The sequence below is a fragment of the Malurus melanocephalus genome, unplaced genomic scaffold, assembly GCF_030028575.1.
Source record: "Malurus melanocephalus ecotype Western Australia unplaced genomic scaffold, MMel_1.1 scaffold_401, whole genome shotgun sequence".
Taxonomy (NCBI): domain Eukaryota; kingdom Metazoa; phylum Chordata; class Aves; order Passeriformes; family Maluridae; genus Malurus; species Malurus melanocephalus.
The window spans coordinates 380,180-400,533 of NW_026623633.1; the positions used below are offsets into that span (position 1 = coordinate 380,180).

The window sequence follows — 20,354 nt, forward strand, 5'->3', positions numbered from 1 at the left end:
GCCCTGTGCCCCCTGGAAGGTGCTGCCAAGGCCACCTGCCCCATCTTTGCTTGGGAAACCTGCAGCAATTTAACACCTTTAAGGTGGCTGCCCCTCTGCCAYACTGACCAAAGATGCATTTTGGTAAGGGCCAGACACACAAGCACGTGGACAAGGTATCCTGATCCCTGGAGGAACCGAAGTCCATGGGAGTGGCAATTGTGTGGCAGCTCAGCCCTTCCACACGTGCTGCCTCACCTGTGCTCACAGCAGGGGAAGGACTTGGCACACACCTGGGTTACAGTGCCTGCTTGTTCTCCTGAAAGCAACAGCAAACTCAAATTCCAGCAATGTGTAATTAATCTGTGCCTGGCAAGCCAAACATCATCAGTCTTATCTTACAGTTGAGAGAATGACAGAGAGAAAACAAATACTGCAAAGATGAGGACTCTGTGGCAGAGAGAATACTCAGGTAGATTCACTCTCTGGCAGACATCCCCCCACACCAGTCCCTGAGAGCTTCTCCAATTTCTAGCTGTTAAACTACACTCTAAACAACTGAAAATGCCTGTAACACTTTCTTGACCTAACTTCCATAGAAGTGACACAGATAATATCCAACCATTCGTGTGGGAAATCGTACCAGCAGAGGGCCCAGGGAAGCCTCCTGTTCCACTGCAAGAAGCCAGGCACGCCTTGAAGCACTTCCCAAAAAGGCCAGGCAGTCAGTCCCCTGTGTGTGTTTAYTGCTGATGCTGGATTTGATGTGTCCATGTGCTCTCCCTCAAGGCTGAATTTTTATTACACCAACTGCCACTTTATCATTCACTTCCACTCCCAGTGACTTCAAAGGAGCTCAGAGGAAGGTGAGATGAGCTTTTGCTGCCAGCCCCCCTCTTGATGCAGGAGGGAGGATGGAGCTGCTCCAGCTGGGTGCCAGCACCAGGAACAGTCCCAACTACCTGGGGCACTCCACAATGCCCCAAATTCTCTACTGCCTGTATTTTGGCACAGAATGCATGACCTTGGCACAGGACATGACATGAAAGGTGTGTGTGCATGCTATGGGATTTCCATCCAGCCAATTCTCCTAATGCATCCAGAGTGAGAGCTCTGTGGTACCYCCTGTACATGTGAGCACAGGAAGCAAGCTCTTTTCTCAAATTTCATGTTCATTTGCTCCTAACATCAGAGAAAGTATTTTGCCAGCAGTTCCTGGGCAGACATTAGGACAGCCTTTCAAACTGAGAAAATCAAGATGTTTCTAGATTTAAACGAAGCAACAAGAGGCAAGCCACTYACCTTTCCTCATCCCTCTCCTGAGAGAGAATGCTTTCCAAGGCTGATCCTCTGCACCTGGTCAGGCTGGGTTAACTGTTTCCATCATCCCTAACWGTAAGGACTGAAGGCCAAGTGTTGTTTTTGTACAAACATAACCCATGATAAAACCAGGAGGATAACCCAAGAGGGCAAAACGTGAACATGCACACTTACACCACTGATGTGGGCTTCATGCCTTGCCTGAAACACAAAAGACATTTCTCCAGACCTCAGTGAAGTCTGAATACACATTCATAACCTAAYAGAGAGATAAACAGAAGATTTAAGGCTGGATCTGAACAAATATGGCAAATTTTACTGAAATGGTAYTTAAGGCACCTGAGTTACAACCTTTGCAATAATGCAGTCGCTGTTAGAGSAGGATTTTCTCTCAGGTGACTTACCCACTCAAACCCACCTTTATCCAGGATCATGTATTAAATCACTGCAAAGCCATGGGTCAAAGTTGTTTCATAACTTTACTCTCTCAGTAATGTGCAACATGAACATAATAGTGTTATTAAGAAGTCGAAAATAACTTAACACAATAGCTATATAAGATTTTCCAATGATCAAACTTTCAGCAATTWCTTTTTGTTAAGTTCAGAAAATTAGCATATTTGTTAATCAAATTAATTTAAAAAGTAGCTTTTAAAAATAAAAGCAATGCTTTAAATAAATATAGTCTTTTTTTTATAACCATAAAACACTTAGTCCTGTTAAAAGTAACACAAATAACTCCACTCAAGCACAGTACTYAAATGATTGAAATGAATGTTGTGAGCACACATGGGACACCGGGAGGGACGAGGATGCATTGCTTCGGGACATTCTCTGTCTCCTTTCTCCAGTGGCACAAAGAGGCAGCCAATTCTCACCCCAAACACATGACATGTGTCAGGATATTTGCAGCAGCTGCACAAAGATGCTGGCACCTTGTTTTTTCCCAAGCTATTTCTCTACACTGTATCTGTAGCAGTTCTTCAGTCCTGCTTTTAAATCCCTAGCACAGCATGATTCTTAACCACAAAACCATAGGTCCAGAGCCTACGTGCTTCACTCAGCTGACTCCAACATCTAAGCAGAAGGTGGAAAGCAAGATCTGACCTGACCTCTCACACCTCTTGCACTAAAGCTCACATTTGTGAAATCTAGAAAACCTTCCTTTCAATACTGGCACCACTGGGTTTTTCAGAACGGCCTGAAGGTCACCTTCAGTGCTCATGACCACCAAAGGGTATTCACAGCTCTCCCCATAATTACAGGGCTGACTAGCTATGTTCATTACTACTCAAGTTAATGCCTATCAGCAAAGACTGTAGCTGTCTTGAAGATCTACAAGGTAGCAATTTTTTGCTGGAATAAACTAAATTAGCTAGTTTTTACATTAGTATGTGCTGTCTGGGTGTATCCTGAAGARCAGATTGCTAAATTCAGCAAAAATTACACCTCGAATCTACTGATAATCTACCTAGCAACTCTGACCATTTAATATCCTGGTTACTTGGTTGTAATTGTTCACTAAAAATCACCTTCAGGGTCTGCAGCAAACCACCAGTTTTCTCCTCTCAAAACCAGCTGTCAGTGATACTTGTATTTTGTTTGTTTGCTCAAACAGCACAACAGTAATGTAACCTATAAGTTAAATGATAAAAGCTGGGCAGCAAAATAAAGCCCAAAACTGATACAAGTGCTCTCCATTTGTTTTGATCTTCAGAATGAACAGGCCTATTCAAAGATGACAAAGGAATAAATTAGAAAATGGCTAATGTAATGCATGAAAGGGTGCCTACAGGATCTGCATGTCTGCACACAAGCACTTGCATACAGACAGCTTGGCTTCATTTAGAAATCTCACTACCRGAGTTTAACGTGGATAAATTAACTGCATTAAAATACTGACATTGTGAGGATTTTAATACTATCACACCCTGTAGAGGGCACTCCTGTGTGAATTTTTAAATGCTTTAAAAAAATAGTTTMGAGTTATTGAAATCTGTGACAAATGCGCTGGCTCTGGCTCTCCTCACAGCCTCCCGTTCTCATCTCCAGTATCCTTCTCCTGGATTGCCTCCAGGCACCGTTTGGCCTTGGCATCCCCCGCTTTGCTCAGTCCACACGACAGGCACGCCAGCTGGATCTGCTTCATGTTCTCCAGGGCTTCGTTCTTGGCGTTCTTCAGGAGATCTCCTTGGCCCTGGGGATGCACAGACACGCAGGAGAGAGTCAGGGATTGCACACATGACCAAAAGCAGCAATACCGTTCTCATGTCCCTACAGATTCCAGGTCCCATCATCTCTGCCCCCCAGAAATGGGACTGAAGCCCTGCTGCAGCATGGTGCCAGCACAGTGAGGAAGGAGCAGCCAGCACTGGGCACCATGGGACAGGCACCACATTCCCCACACTTCCACATCACCACGTGGGAGGTACTTTGGGCCTGAACTGAAGGAGGCTATGGGAGAAGGCATTTCTTCTTCCACAAGGTCCCACCATGGACAGGGCATTGATGGCACATGGCAATCCCTCTCCCCATGTCAMTGCTCCATCCCTGCTCCCAGGCATCAGATCCCACATGGCAATGGCTGTGTGTCCCCTATGAGCTGTGAGATTCTGGTAACCCAACCCTCCCTTCAACCTGGATTTGCTACCCAGCCTTGGGCCCTCCTGAGCAGAGCAGGCCAAGCTGTGCCCATCTAAAACACATCACCCAGTGAATCCCCCTGAACCATTTTTTTTGGGACCTTTGAGAAGGCCCAAAAATGGGAGTGAGATTTCATGAACAACAGGCTGCTTCTGTATCTTCTCAGAGCATGTAAATATGAGGTGACTAATAGGATGTCAATACAACTTGTAACAATCAGGAAAAATGTGTTACATGAAATTTGTATTAAGGACTTGGGGTTCAGAAACATCAAAATGAGTATTTATGCAAATATTGATAGTTCAAGTGTCGCAAAGCAACAAGATTCTGGAGCTACAAGATACAAATAAATAAAAGCCAGGAGATGTATCTGGTTATTAAAATTCAGTATCAGTAAGAACTTGAGCTCCTCATCTCCTCATGTCACCCCAAGTGCAGCCTGAAGTACAGCACACACTACAGCTGGTTTACACTCATATTCAGAAAGAAAACCTCCACCGACTGAAATGTCACATTCAGATCTCTGCCACCCAACCTGACCTCCTGCAAATCACAGGCACTTGGACAGTTCTCACAGGAGACAACAGATGCTAMATTAGGAGCCTGGGCTCACTGGAGGGGTGACTGGATGGTAAAACAAATCAGTTGCATTGGATGAGTCACAGTGTGACACCTTCCAGCAGTGGGAGCATCTCTCTGCTCTCCCTTTCTCCCAAGCTAAGAGGAAAGATTTATCCCACACCGATGAGCACAGTTCCCTTTTTGCCAGTGCCTGGCACTGGACTCACAAGGCCTGAACCCCCGTACACAATGCTCACAATGAAGAAACAATGGTGGCTTGCAAGGCTGCAGCACTGGTAAACACCACGTGGGACAGAGCATCATCCAGGGCCTGTGCCTCAGAACGTGATTGCCTCATCTCCTGGTCACAAATTTGTCCCTGCTGAACGATGCAAATCACTACCCAGATGCTGGGAATACAACTCAGAGTGAGAATAACAAAAAGCACTGGGACTGCGTGAGTGGCTCTGTGCTATTTGCTGTGAAGCTCTTTTGAAGGGATTTGTGTCTCAGCAGCATGACAGTTATGGGAATACACAGACAAAGAGCTTGGGATCCAGTCAGCAGGCATGGCTTGAAAAAGCAAAACAAGAATAATTTATGCAGCAGATACTTCTCACAGCTCTGAGCTTGCTTTTATGTCAGAGGTTTTGCTTATGGTTAAAGACAGTAGGCAGGAATTCAAGAGCCCCAGAGCTGCCTGGAGCACCTGGCCCACCTTAGTGTCCCTCCCTGTCTGCAAATGGCACAGGAACAGTGATGTAGTGACAGGGACAACACTGCCACATAAGCAAAGTGTGTAGCATTAACAACATGATAATGTTATCAAAAAGGGTGTGTCTCCTCAAAACATCGTCAATCTCTTCCAACTGCACAAATGCAGTTTTAAATAGTTTGGATTAGGATGAAATACCCRTGGCTGCAGAGGGGTGGCTACTATTTCTTATCATGCACACAAGGACCAAAGACACCAAAGATTTCATGAGCAAACTGGGCAAAATCAGAGTAATGATGCTTTTCAGCCTTAACGTTTCCAAACCAAAACCTGGCACTGTGAATCCATGCCCAAGAACAGAGAAATCCCCTTAGTGCAGGAAGCAACCCCTTCTCAGGGTGAGGGCAAAGTATGGAAATCTTTCTTAGGGTGGCCACAAACTGTGTTTGTCCAGGGACTGAGACGTGCGTGGACAGAAGCTATTTGGGATCAGACACACCATTTGGAGGATGCCAGCCTGAGCCTGCCCTGCCAACACTCACATCTCAAGTCCCCAGAAGCCAAGGGACTTCACACCCCRTGCGAAAGTGCCAAGCCACCCGCTCTCCCTTATGCATATTCTGATTTCACATTTGAGTAACCAGGCAATTCAGAGTACAGATTTTGTCTGAGGCAACGCACAACATGTCTTCAGGTTCCAAGAAGAAACGCACGCCTCCTGAGCATACTTCCAATATTTTGAAGACATTCTTATTTTATACTGATCTAAAAACAGAAGTGGACTTATCAAAATAGTGCAGTTCCATTCATGTATAGACCAATTGATTTATGTCTTAGTCTCCTTGTGGTTTTTATTTTTAAACAGCTGGTTCATTTGAGCAAGACGAAGGAGCAGAAATGATTTTGAATCATCTGTCATGAGAAAATCAACGATGAACTAGCCTTCTCTGACAGAGCTGTCATAATTCTACAGACACCATTAAAAAAAAATCTGTGGGCATGCTCTGCTTGAAAAGCCATCTGTTTGCTTTAAAAAACTGGCTGTGAGCATAATCCACTTATGAAAAATGTCAGCAAAATTGTGTCAACACCTTAACAAACTAAATAGTGGATAGAAGCTAGAGTAAACTTTACAAGCATGATTGCATTGAGACAACCTTCACAAACCAGTCACTGTGATCATCTCTGTGCACAGAACCATCCTGCTTGCCCTTACAAACAAAGAATCTCTCTTGCAAAGAGATCAYGACAGTCCACTTCAGCATCTGTCCATTTATCTCCCTTCTGCTATTGATATCATCAGCCTTCCTGAAAATAAATACTCGTGAGAAAGTTTAAACTCAGCATTTGGCAGGACAGTGAATTAAGCCAGAAGAAGTTAAGTATTCTAACTGAAAAACTGATCAAGGGGTTCATTTTCATTTAGCCTTAGGGAACATTAGAAGTCAGGTTTTATACCCCTAACTACACCATCTCAGCACAAATTCACATTACAGGACAAATAGTGCAGCTTGCCAAGCAACTGCAAGATCACAAGCCTTTACCTTGACAGGTTAATACTGCTTGGAAAACCCATAAGCTGACATAGCTTTAAATATTGTTCAATTCCAGTGACAACCCATGAAAAGCTTTAAGAAGCACAAATAGCTCTAGACACTGGCAATGGCTACAGATGGGACAAATTCCACACGTTGTAGGTTTGGTTAAGGTTTTTTYCCAGATCAAATATCTAAGTTTTTATGAATCAAGATAACAACTCTACCTCCAACAGTAACCCACTCTAGGACTGGGGAAATGAAAGGTGGGTTAGGTTACTGGCACCATCTCCTGCTCCACTTCATGATATCATTTCTTTTATGTGCACTGCATGTTTATTTCTACATAAATAGGCATGTCTATTAATAATTATTATTTCTATGCTTTCTAGGAAACACGGTGCCACATGCAGCCCATGCCACACGGTCATTGTGGGCACTCCCAGCACTGGGGATCCTGGCTATGGCACATTCTCTGACAGCACATTAGGGGAGCTTTTCTCTCCAATCCTCAAGGGTTGAGTAAATATAAACAAATAACAGAGGTCTTAACACCCATCCCACATCATGCTCATGATACTACTGYTATTTTTTAACTTTTTCTCAAAGAATCAAGATCTTTCATTACTATTTAATCCTGAAGTAAAATCTCCAGAGCCTGTCTGTGGATGCCAGTGGGTAGCTGAAAAAGTCAGACACAGTCAAATAAAACAGCCACAAGTATTGTGCCTCTCCACGTTTCAGAGGCAACACAGGGACAGAAACAGCACAGTCTGTGCCAAAGGACTCCAAATGTTGTAATATTGGGATACTCTGGGTGGAGGCAGCGAGGTGCATTTTCAAAGTGTCATAGTAGGACTTTGTGTTTAATATTATATGAGGAGACACACAATTAAATGATTGCCCATGGATTTGGATATGTAATCCTGGGGAGGAAATCCTTTATGAAATGATTGGACTGTTATGTTAAACTTATTGCAAAAAACAGRTATGTTTCTACGCCTCCTTCAAAGTTAAATGTGGGAACAATTGATATGAATTTAATTATGATACATTCACATTTCAGAACAGACTASTCCAAAAACTCAGTGTTGCTGAATCAATGCAGACTGTAAACACCAACCCTTTTCAATATTACTGCAGATAGTTTGTCAAGAGCTTTGTTGTCTGTGACAGAGATCATAATGCACATGTTGACATGAAAAACTACTGTACAGAAAGATTAGACACAAAGCTATAATCACTTCTCGTACACTGAAAATTAGAAGATTTCAAAAATGAGTTACAACACAGGAAAGCAGGGTCCAAGTGTTACTTGCCAATTTATCTTTAAACCCTTGCACATTAGAAATTCATTTCCTGTCAGGAAAATAAAAAGGCCACAAATAYAAAAGATGGCACTTAAATGGCATTCCTTGTGCTACTGGTTTATCATTTAAGGTCTGGGTTTTGGGCACAGCTCCTCACTTATGCATTCTGAACCAAATGCAAGAGCTTGTTTTTACCTGGCTGAAACCAGCAACAACTTTAACACTGAGTAAATCAGGCAATCCAACCGAGTGCTCGCTGGGGCCTGAGTCATCACATTTTATAGGATGTGCTGGTGAATTCAGATATCAAACTAAGCATCTCATTGTAATATATCAGCATGTTATATCTGACTGACAGCCAGAGACCTTCTCTCCCATTTCCCAAAGTAGGATCAAGCAAAAATTTGCAAGAAGGAAACAGCTTAGGATCAATTATATCACACGGAGAACAGACTTGAGATGCACGGAAAAGAAAACATCTGCCTAGGGAAAAGCAGTCACCATTATATACAAAGTGTTAAATCTCTGTCAGCAATAGCAGCAAAGAGAACCTCTTCTAGAACAGATTATTGTGTGCAGTTTTGACACAATTTTACATGATAAAAACCAAATGAAATGATCTAAGGTTGTGCCAAGAAACAAGGTCAGAAGCTCTAGGACTGATGTGCTCAATGCACTGTAGCCAGCAGCTGGGACACCTAGGAGAACAAGGCTGAGGATGATGACAAACAGGAGGAGATAGATAGTTAACAGAACAATCTCCTAGTAATTCTGTATCTAACCAAAATTATTCCTCACTTCATCTTTTCTCCATTTATTTCATGAATCAGCCATATGGATGCTGGCTTCAGGCTTTCCTGCCTGTCTCTTGTTGCACAGGGGGGTGAGTGAGTAGAAACCCAAGCTCTTTTTTCCACAAAAAGCATCAGGAAGCACAGAACCAGCCCTGAGTGCACTGTATGTCCCAACTGTTTTACTACTTACTCAGGGAAATGAGGCACAGATCTCTGCGTGGGTTCAGATACCATAGCAAAGGAACACAGAGGAAGTTGGTAAAAATTAATAAATATGTTACAACAAATAGAATCAATAAATATATAATGAGCAAACAATAAATACTGACCCTGATTTGTAACACACACCAAACATTAACCTCACATATGGCTCAAGTGCTATTACACATCCTGGGCTGTTCYACCCTGCTAACACACCCACTGGATTTGTGACTGCAGGTGGGTACTCTGATCAGGGATGGAGCCTGATGTTAAATGTGTTAATATGGTATGTTAAAAACAATATTCAGGTTACCTGAAAATGTGTTCCATCTGATTTTAGTTACTTTTATTTAAACTCTTGAACTAGACMAATCTGACAGCTGTTCTACATTTAGGTTGTCCTACACAAACCCCAAAACTTTTACACTGATTTCATTCGCCATTTGGATCTCACCCCAAAGGCCTGCATTGAAGAGGATGACCTAGAGAGACTTAGAGAGCTGTTTTGCATTAGCCTGGTTAGTTTTCTAGAGGCTGGTGACAGTTCATTGCACAGGCTGGAACCAATCCCAAAGCTGGGGAGAGGGAATGCCTCTGTCTCTGCTGGTATGGCACTACCTTGAAAAAGACCCACACCATTTCTTGTCTTCATTTCCAGCTATTAGAAAGGTGCAGTTAAAATCTAAATGGCTGAGCTGGATACCAAGRGACAGCCCCCACTCCATCACATCGGGTGAGGCTCCCCAGTTATTATAAAACTGCCAGTCTATCACGTGTGTCTTCCCAAATTTTGTGACACAGGCAAACACTGACCCTGAGGACAGCCTGGGAGGTGGAACTGAACAAACAGGGAGACCCTCAATGAGAAYAGTCAGGCAATGACCAAAGAAGCAAATACTTCAAAAATCTTCTGATTCTGGCTGTTGGCCTTACCAGCACAAGGGCATCACTGCCTTGTGCAGCCATGGCAACTCAGGAAAGAGGGTCTGGATTTGTAATTGYCTTTCAGGATTTGCCTGTAATACAAAGTGAAGGACACACATGGCCAGCTCGCTGTCACACTCAGTMGAGTGCTCTCCCAAACCCTGCTGGCCTTCAACCAAGGCCTGACAAGGAATTACCACTGACAATTTGTTTGAACACCTAAGTGGCAAAAGCACTCATGCTACAGCCTCCCCTATTGATCTTTAAAAAGAGCTCTTCACTGAAATCCAGGGGCTCTTGCAAATCAATTGCACTGTATGGCTACTAATTTAKTCCTTCAAGCAGGCATTTTTATGTACAAAAAGAGAGGGCTTTTATTTTTAAAATAAATGCCTATGCTTCTGTCTCATATGGGCATTTAAATTAAATTACTTTATATCAGCCTGTCRAAAGCAATGAATGTGAACACTGACTGTAACTGTGCTGCAGCAGGAATTTGCTTTCAGAAATAATGCCATTAATTTGATGTTAGCCATGTGCTGAGCAGTTCAGCTGCCTGTGTGTCTCTCAGGCACTATATCAGGCAGACAGTTTGCAAGTACAGTACAAATGGATGGATTCTGGCTGTCAACCCCTCCATACTAGGAACCTGCCTTTTTTTCTGGTGATCAGTTTAAAATCAYAGAGCTGGCTGGGAGTCCAGGAGTACACAATTAATATTATGAAAACCKCAGATCACTGAAAAAATTGGGGCACTATTTATTTTTGATGCGTAGCCATGAGATGAAGAGCAAAGCTCTATGTCCAGGCATTTATTTCTTAGTCCTCTTTCAGCCACAAAACTGAATTTCTCACAGGTACCATTACCCAAAAATGAATGAGGGAAACTGAACAAGCATAATTATGATACTATGCCACAGAAAACACGGGCTTTTCAGCCAAATTCAACTCAATTTTTAAGACTGATACAGAGGGCTGTAATAATACCTCCATAGTTACTGGGGAGGGTTGGAGGAGATCAGACCACTGAGCCACCCTCTGAAGCAAATTGTCCTGCTGCTGCTGGCAGCCTCCAGTCCCAGCCTGCCCATCCTAGGTGACTAAATTAGACTGCCCAGGCTGTCCCACTCCCACCACCAGCAATGCTTGAAAAGGTAAAAATACTTTTTGGGGTGCTTTTCTGTGCCTTCATGTGGCTCAGCTCCTCCCCACTGCTACACACACCAGCATCCCTAGGTCACATCCGGATGGAGTGGGAACCCAGGGAACAGAGTGAGAATGCAATTATCACCTCTATTTATTACTATTCAKAGTGATCACAGCCCATCAGTCAAGCTCTTCCTGCCAAAACCGGACCTGTGTCTTATCTGTACCAGAGGGTATTGGAGAAAAGAACTACTATGGAGGCATTTTTAACTTACTCCTCTAAGTCCAACTGCTCTCATGTAATAGCCTTTCTAACATCAGAAATGACATCTTTTTCTTTTTGTGATCTAAAAATAAATAGCAGCTGCCTCAGCACCTGAATCACCAGTTTTGTCTCTGCTTTTCTCCACAAATGGATCCCACCTGTACCTGGGGAGATGACCCACAAGAAAGTGACCTTTATCTCCCACAGGTTTCATCCCCTGACACTTGAATTCATCTGCCCCAGGTTAAAAAAAGACTGTAGYTGTCAAAAATAGAAGACTGCAGTTTCCCAATCCATTGTCCCTACAGTAAAGCTTACTTCTACCCACAAGTACTTCAGCCTGACTTCCCTAGCTCCTGTGCAAGATTTTAGGATTGCCTACCACATTTAGGGTTTATGAAATCTACCATGAGATCTAGGGGAGAAAAACTACAGAGCAAATGCCTGGTGTCACTGAACACCCACAACTTTCACTTAATGCAATTTGTGGCTTTTCACAGTCCCAGCCCTCCCTGCAGACCCATATTTCCTATAATCACACATGTAAACACAGAAGTCTTTACTCCACAGCCTTCTACTGCTAGCGGCTCCAGAYAACAAAAATGAATCAATACCACCATTGAGTTACAGAGCATTTCACTTTAGCCACAGCCCTCAGAATATTTAGTGCTGTGGATGAACCCTTTTCAATGTCAGGAGGCAGTAATGGAATCTAGACTGGCACAATGAAACGGGGAAGGTYGTGCCAGCAAATCACTGCCTGCTGCATTCAGAGTTCAACTCCCATGACTCATCTACTCATACCAGAACAGAAAAAGTCAAAGGTCCTGGCTAGCAATTGCATTATGCTTATTCTGACATGCAGAGAGAGGATTCCTATCAATGCTCAGAAAGGAGAAAGTGAAGGCTTGGCATTCTCACAGAGACACGCCAGCCCCCAGCTCCAGCCAAGCACAAGGGCCAGGTACTGCTCCATTATAAAACATATTCCTGGATTTCACTGAAGCCACTGACAATGCCACAGAAAACCCAAACACCATCTCAGCAACTGCAGAGGAGGAAGTTCCAAAGGAGCAACTGACAGCTTTCATCACCTCCTGAGCTCCCCTAGGAACCATCTTAAATTAGACACCCATTCCCCCACCAAGAGCAGGTTTTGTAGATGCTGGCACGTAATTTACGAAACAAAAGGGGCAGTCAGCTTGTCATCATTTGTAAGCTCTAGGAAACTGTATGTGATCCCCTACAGGAGCTGTAAGAAGCTCAAAAACACCACAAGGGTAATTTTYAGAAGATGTTAAACCTCTTATCACACACCATTCAAACACAACCGTTTCAGGCAAGAATTGGTTGCAGCTCCCAGGGAATGGCACAGCCAGATTTAAAATAAGCAAATGTTGGGAAAAAAACAATGTACAAGCAAYSCTCTCTAAATGTTCTTGCCATGTTGTGCCCTGRTCTCTCCCTGATACTCAACRAATTCAGAAAGCAGYTGTGGGTGGAGGCTCCCTTGGGGAGTCCCACATGGATGCCTTAAGGCCTCAGGGAGKGAAGGGYTCTGCTTCTGTGTCAYGAATAAACTGCAATCCCCAACAYCTCCMAGAGGCAGCTGCTCCTTTCCCTTCATTCTTAGTTAGCACAGCCATTGACAGACAGASGCAAGAAATGTGTGAATTTCTGCASAAACTKGTACYTTCATTACAGCCTTTTACAATTCCTCTGAACGAGGTCACGTTGTCAGATCGGCACAAACTGGATTCCCAACTTCCATGTCTTCCAGGCTGCGTTASCTCCACTGCAAGTACAGCAGTCTTTGCTATCCAGGTCTCAGATGAAAACTGTACCATTGCAGGGGAGGGAGGGGATGCTCGCAGAAGTTGCTTCAGTTCCTCTGCCACCTGCAGCTTCTGCCTGCACTGTCTCTTCCTCCAAGGGATGTGAGATGACACTGACCCAGTTTTTACACCCAAGCAATGCTCCTTTGGTGGGGAACCACCTACATTCAGACATCTTTCCCTCAAGCCACCCCTCTCCTTCTCACTGCTTCCCTTTGCTGAGGGTTTAAACCCGTTTTTCCCAGCCAACGCACCAAGAATGTCATGGTTTGAGCTGGGCCAAAAGCCAAAGCACCCAAACCAGAGAGGCAGAAGGGAGAGCAAAAGCCCAATTAACACTAAAATTTATGGCTTTTAGATAAGATACCATAATTGAGAGAAAGATACATATATGTTCCAGAAAATGGTCAGACAGGCTGAATAACTTAAGTTGCAAAATTGATTTATTACTAAAAACTACTAAGAATACTACTGCACTGGGGAGGGGAACAGAGATAGGGAAAAATTTAGAAGGAGAAGAAATAAAAACTGTTATTTTTTCTGGGAACCTGTCTGTCCCAGGTCACCCCTCCCCACCCCTCCATGCCTTCCCAGCGTGAGAGGGGCAGGGATGAAAGTTTTAACATAGATCAGACTACTCATTATGGTTATCATCCAGCACCATAGGAGAAAATCCTTACAGCTCCAAGCTGTGGAAGTTCTTTTCCCAAGAAACAGCCAGTGAATAACTGCTGATGGCATGGGATTCTTTTCCTTTACCTCGTGGGAGAAAGGAAAACAGTTCTCCAAGGCCTGCTGCTTTTTTTCAGAGCAAGGTCACTCTCTCAGATCTCCTGACAGAAGACAGTTTCTTCTAAGCATCCACTCGCTTCAGACATGGGGCGGGGGGGCACCTCTTTCCCCGCAGAACACAATTTCTTCTAAGCATCCACTCGCTTCAAACATGAGTTGGGCCAAGCCTCTTCCCTCTTTTTGGCTTATCAAAGTCCTCAAAGGCCAGGTTTTTCTCAGAGCAAGGTCGCTCTCTTTTCTATACAAATCTCCCATTGAAGAAATAGTCCTTTCGAGAACGGCTTGTTTTCCCCATGTTGAGCACCAAAAAAAAAAAAAAGCAACAGCACCTGTCTTGTTCTTACTGTGATCTTGGGTCTCTATTTTTTTTCTTACATCTCCTCACCCTCCTCCCTCTGTCCTCCCCTGGTGCATGATACTAACAACCTAAAAACTAAATGGCAGCCACACTCTATCTTGTTTTGAATTCTTCTGAAGTACAAGACCATACATCATCACAGAGGTGTAACTAGCATGTGCAATTGGCCCAGGCCTGACCAGCAGCCTGTCCATCAGCCTCAGAGCCACAATGGATTGGTTCTGAAACACAGGGGGTAGGGCTCCTTTTGCTGGAGAAGGAGAAAGCTTCTAGAAATTTGTCAAAGGAGCCATCTTTGTGGTTTCTTGGTCCCATTCCCCCACCACCAAAAATCAGACCGAGTAAAACCAGGACACCCTTGTATAATACCAACTCTCCAGCACAGCTCTTCAGTTCTGCCCAGGCACATACGTGCAGGARTAGCTTTTCCTCAAAAGATGAGTATCTTTGAGAAACTTGTAACCCTACCTGCTGATTTTTCAAATAACCTCTTCATAGGTGATAATTTTGCATCTTCCCAAAACAGCTTTTGGAGAACAAACCCTCTTTGTATTCAGACACCATCACCTGAACGTTATTAATTACTTTTCCAGTGGCAAAGTCTTTGGACCGAATTACACACCCCCTCAGGACAAGCTSCCCTTCACAYCCACWTGCCAAAATCCCWGCCAGGCTGSTGGAGAAGGGTGATGTGAGCAGCASAGATGAGGCACARGCTGTGATGGGTCTGCCCCAAAGGCACAAGGACAGCAATACCAGGTCCCACACAGCACTCCAGGGCAAAGATGGCACAAAATACAAGTGCARTAACTCAGGAACTGCATGGTGAGGGACAGCATTAGAGCCATGAAGAGATTAGTCCAGATAACGGGTGGGAGTCACAGGTGGTTCCCCCACACTGGCAGGATTGAGATGATTCACACAACTGGGGCAATGARGATGGAATGGGACTTGAGGCTGGGGAGAAGAAACTGTAAAAGACCGAGATGACAGCGAGGCACAGAGGGGTAATGGAGTTAGGGCAGACAGCCAAGCAGAGGGCTTCACTGAGCTGCCAGCCTACACAAGGAGAGAGCTGGGTATCCATTTTGCCTTTCAAATGTCTTGTCAAGCCTCCACTTGTGAAGTGACAGTAAAAGTGGTTTTCTATTCACAGCACCTCAGTGTGCCAACCCTCGGCTGGGCTCAAAGCCCACGCTGCCAAGGTGGCCCTGGCACAAGGGGTACCAGGCACGGTGACCCCACGTGCTCCTGGTCGTGTCTCCCACCACAGATTGATGCATCACACCCTGCATGCACAGCCAGCAGCTCAGCACTGGATCCACGGCTTTTGGCAATTTGTCAAATCACTCAAAATAAAAGACATCMATCAAGATTGCTTGCAATTCAACTCTGGCTTACCTTAGTCAAATTCAAGAACTCAGAAAGGTATCACTCAAGACTTTTCTCACCACTTTTCACTTTTCTAATCTCTTCGTGTCAAAGTTACTGTTGTTTCGCACATGTATTTGGTGACCTGTCTCTCCTCCGATATACATACACCCATGTGTGTTTGCACACATACAAACCCATCCCAGTGGAACTGAAKGACGAMTATTTAGATCTGCAGARCTTTCTAYTGCAGTAAAMAAAAAAWRWRWWWAMAARARWGKWWRSMAGMWMRSARKRCWKSTYWYMKKGATGAAYTCCAGTGACCCTCCRTTTTGGTCTGTTGTACACTTGGGCYTACACTGACTGCAGGARGGCCTTGTCCCTAAACCCATCTTTGYAAAACACCTGTAGGAGCAGAGCCCTGGCGCTGAAGGAAGATGAACAAAGTGAGAAAATGGGCAGAAACCCACATTTCTGCTCAGATGACTCTGGCCATCAGCTCTTTCCCCAACAGCCAACTGGGTCCCTGGGTCTGCCAGACACTAGGCTTCACCATGGAAAACACTACAGCCTCACTCCAAGCACCTTCCAAGCCAAATCTCTGAGCAGAACTAAGATCCACAGCAGCTAMATAKTCATCAGTAGGATGAACCCCAGCAATAACTGATTAACAGGGGACTAAGTTTCTCCTCTATGTCAGCCTAACCTGGGACTTCATGCCCTACAGAAATTTCTCATGAAGAAGATCAAGAGCTGTGAACCCTGGTGATCCTTGCACTGCATTCCCCCCTTAGTCCCTGGTATTGCCAGCAGTTGGTGCTTCAAGATTAAAGATTGCCTGGGCAGCCTTTACGTATATTTAAAACACACACAAATATTCAACTTGATCTAAATCCAACTCATGTCATGGAATTTTCCTTGGCCAAGGRAACAGAGACCTTGTCAGAAACACCATTAAGGCTTCAAAAAACTCAGGGAACAGCCAGGTACCCAGAGAGGTCATGCTGTACTTGTTGGGACTGCTCACTACATCCTCCCTGGAGCAATGCTCTGGCAGCATGGCTGAGGGCCAGCAATAACMAGCTATTCCAGCTGATTAACTAGCACTCCTGATGGACTGGGATTACACTCCTTTCACCCTAACATGCAGTGTTGAATAATTTGAGAAGTTTCCATCATCAGATACAACTGACAAAATCCACGGAGACTCTCTATTAAAGAGCTCTCATTCCTGCCTTTGGGCTTGGGCAAAACAGACAAAAAGGAGCACATTCACCATTTATGGAGGAGGCCTTTATCAGCCAAATCAGTAGAGAACAGCACTCTGCTAGGTACAAGAAAGAGCTGCCTATCTTGCCTAATACTCACATGGTTTGGCTAYCTTGTACAAAATACAGTGATCAAAACAGCTTGGCCATAGGAATCACAACACTTACCTCCTTAACTCAGGATCAYTGAAAGATCTAAATCCCCCATCCCAGAAAAATTCTGCAACACCTCCATTCACAGAGGAGCCCTGGAGCCTGTCCTGAGGGCCAGGAGCACAAGCTTTTCCCTGGAACCAGGTCTGAAGCTGGGAGCCTCCACTGCACAAAGGGCCTGGGAACAAGTTATGCTCCCATGTGGATCCTTCAGACTCTTTCACAAACTAAGAAAAACCTAAATGTACCTTTTCCATCACCTCTGCCTCTGCTTTCAAATTAACTGCTTCAAACTAAGCAGATGGGTGTTTACAAGAGTAAATGGATGCTGACCTTGATGGACCTCTTCACCTTGTCTCAAGCACCAACTGTTTTGTATCATTTTTCTTTTTTTTTCCTTCAGTTCACGTATAAGAGACCAAGCTGATCCAGTCACTACATGAACAGCTCTGCATTTCCTCACGTTTGAAAAATCTGCCACTCAATTGCAGACTGATGGGCTCAGCCAATCTTCACTGCAGGTCTCAGCATTATGCAAAAGATCCTTCAAAAGTAGCCAGGGCACACAGTCTGGAGAGGTTTAAAAGTTTGAAACACTGCTCTAAACCACATCAACAAAGCAAATGCAAACAATGCGGGGATTAGACAGCAGGAAAAATATTCAGTCTTTCCAAAAAAAAAGCCTTTGGGTAATCACATTCAAAATACATTTATCTAAATCTGGATATAAATAGAGATGAGTAGATACAGAATAACACAGTTATAACATGCATTTAAAGGCATGCATGAAGACTCCATGCCACACAAACCAYTCCTGCCTACTGTTCTTGCTGGACTAGCACTGTCAGAAGATGACAGCAAATTACAAGAATTTGTTAAGACACTATGGCTTTTATTCCATCTAKTTTTGCAGTTTCACAAATTGAGCATCAATGTGCTCATGTCCACAGAGGTGTGCTAGGAAAAGGTGGGAGATGAGAGACCAGGAATTTTTGGGGATCAGAGGAAAGCCTAACTGACACAGTGAATAAAATTCATGGTACATAGAAAGCAGCAGCTTCGTGGGACTCATGAATCCATCGTGCTCTCGAGACCTAGACAGCGTAAATTGTCATGCAAAACCTTTAGCAGCAATTAAATAATATGTCACAGAATACATTGTTACCATTGTGCTTAATACATATAATACTAAGATTCTGCTGCTCCATTATCCACGCTGCAGCATGCCAAGGAACAAAGCCATGGTTCTTGTCTGACTGTGGGGAAAAGTACTGATTTGAGAAGACCTCACTTACAAGATGGTTTTACAATATTGTAGAATATCCATTCAAAAACATCTCCATAGTACACTATAATAATCTTAAAATTAAGGCTGGGAAAGGACCTAGTTCTTCCAAAGATCATCAGAAACTCTGTGTTTAAGGCACTTTAAAATAACAATCACTGTCGGAATGGCAGCTTTCCTTCATGAAAAGACCTGATACCTTATAGCAATGACGAATTCRTCTCCATTTAGGTGAGGCCAGAGAGTCTGTACGTACATCTGTCAGGAATCTCAATTTTACCTCCAAAACAGCCTTWAAGTGTGCAYTTGGGGCTCTGGATGCYKCAGGTCTCCCAAGCAACKGAAGGCTGATTGTCACAAATGACCRTGGTGAAGAAAGAGGTMATTTGTGGACATCATCTTGCAAAAGTGCTATTTCTGCWCAGTTTTGCTGCATAAAATCACACCAGAGCTAACATTGATCACAACCACATAATAAGATTGTGGATGCCTCCCCCRAAGAGAGAACTGAATTAGCAATTTAATAATTGCATGCCTTCTGCATTCAGCAAACTTCTCYTGATACATTTAATCAGCATTAATTTAAATGTAGAGTAATAAACAGATACACTCATGGATGAGAGCTGAAATGGTCCCTGAAAATCACTTGATGTCTTGTGGCATGCACTAATAGCTGGAGTCCTAGTAAGATGGAACTGACAGACTTAGGGCAGCAGAGGCAAAATCTTACATAAAGATTAAAGATCTAAAAACACATCGCATAAAAAGATCTAAAAACACATGCAGACTAGAGCAGACTAGAATTAAACATTTCAGTGTTTTGCCCTTCAGTAGAAGRCCAAAACAGAAAATGCCATTTTATCTTCTTTTTCCCATGTTTTATCTCTAAATAAGCCACTATGTTGGCATATTAACGCTCCAATATTTACCATCAACACACAAGTACCCGTGGTACTGTTTCCAGACTTTGCATGTGCTGACCCACCAAAGCACAAATAGCCCAGAAAAATCTGTCTGCAGACAAAGCATGTCCATGTGAGAGCAATAAATCTAAACCACAGTCAATACACTCAAACTTTGCTTGACTGCCTCGCCAGGCTCTCAGGACTCTGCAGATGCCCAATTCTTACTCGAGCAAACACCYCCTGGCAGTCTGTGACCATTTTTCCTCAGTAAGTAGAGGAGTTTCACAGGTTGTAACTTTTTTTTCCCTGAAAGCCTCTGCTCTGGGAAATGCAGTCACCTGCTTTAAAAACAAGAAATACCTCATGAAAATGAATTGTGACTTTCTGTGACAAGGAAGGGTCAAACCAGAACAGTTGCCTCAGCTGAGCTGAGCAGCTTTGCATGCCTGGTAGGATGAAACTAAAGGTTCCTAACACTGTGGTTCCTGTCAGGGGGTAAACACAACATTTCTTTTGCCACCCCTGCATTCTATCAGCACTCAGTTAAATACAGAGAGGAAAAGAGAGACACAGAGCTGGTGCTGCATGGAAATAAAAATGAAACGAGACTGAATTTGGGATCATAACCTTTCCTRTAATACTGCTGTGAAAGCATGCTTCTTCTGTCTAGTGTACTTAGGTTATGTCTCTCAGTTTTACTGACTGTGAGCCTGACAGTGTTCTACACAACATGGAACCAAAGAGGAAGATGTGAMATTTTATAAATATGCACTGATGTCAAAGCTGACTTGTTAAGACTGTCACCAAGTTATAACATCCATGTTCTTAATGACATTTTTACCTTCTGGCAGTTTGTCCTTATAGTGGCTATTACTAATATGTAATTAAGTTTATATAAACTAAGGAAGAAAATGACATACTATTTTGATTCACCTCTTAAAAGTACCCCAGGGCATTTTTAAACATGAGGAATGTCCACAGTTAGGATTTTCAT

General features: G+C 43.6%; 1 protein-coding gene across 1 annotated transcript in view; it reads right to left on the reverse strand.

Moving 5' to 3' along the window:
• Positions 1 to 1,765: 1,765 nt before the first annotated feature.
• The window catches only part of PLCL1 (phospholipase C like 1 (inactive)), a 178,307-nt gene continuing 159,718 nt past the window's right edge, over positions 1,766 to 20,354 (reverse strand). The window contains exon 6 of the mRNA XM_057379314.1: positions 1,766 to 3,496. Within this exon, the coding sequence (XP_057235297.1) occupies positions 3,326 to 3,496 (171 nt within the window). The 3' untranslated portion in view covers positions 1,766 to 3,325. The remainder of the gene's footprint in view (positions 3,497 to 20,354) is intronic.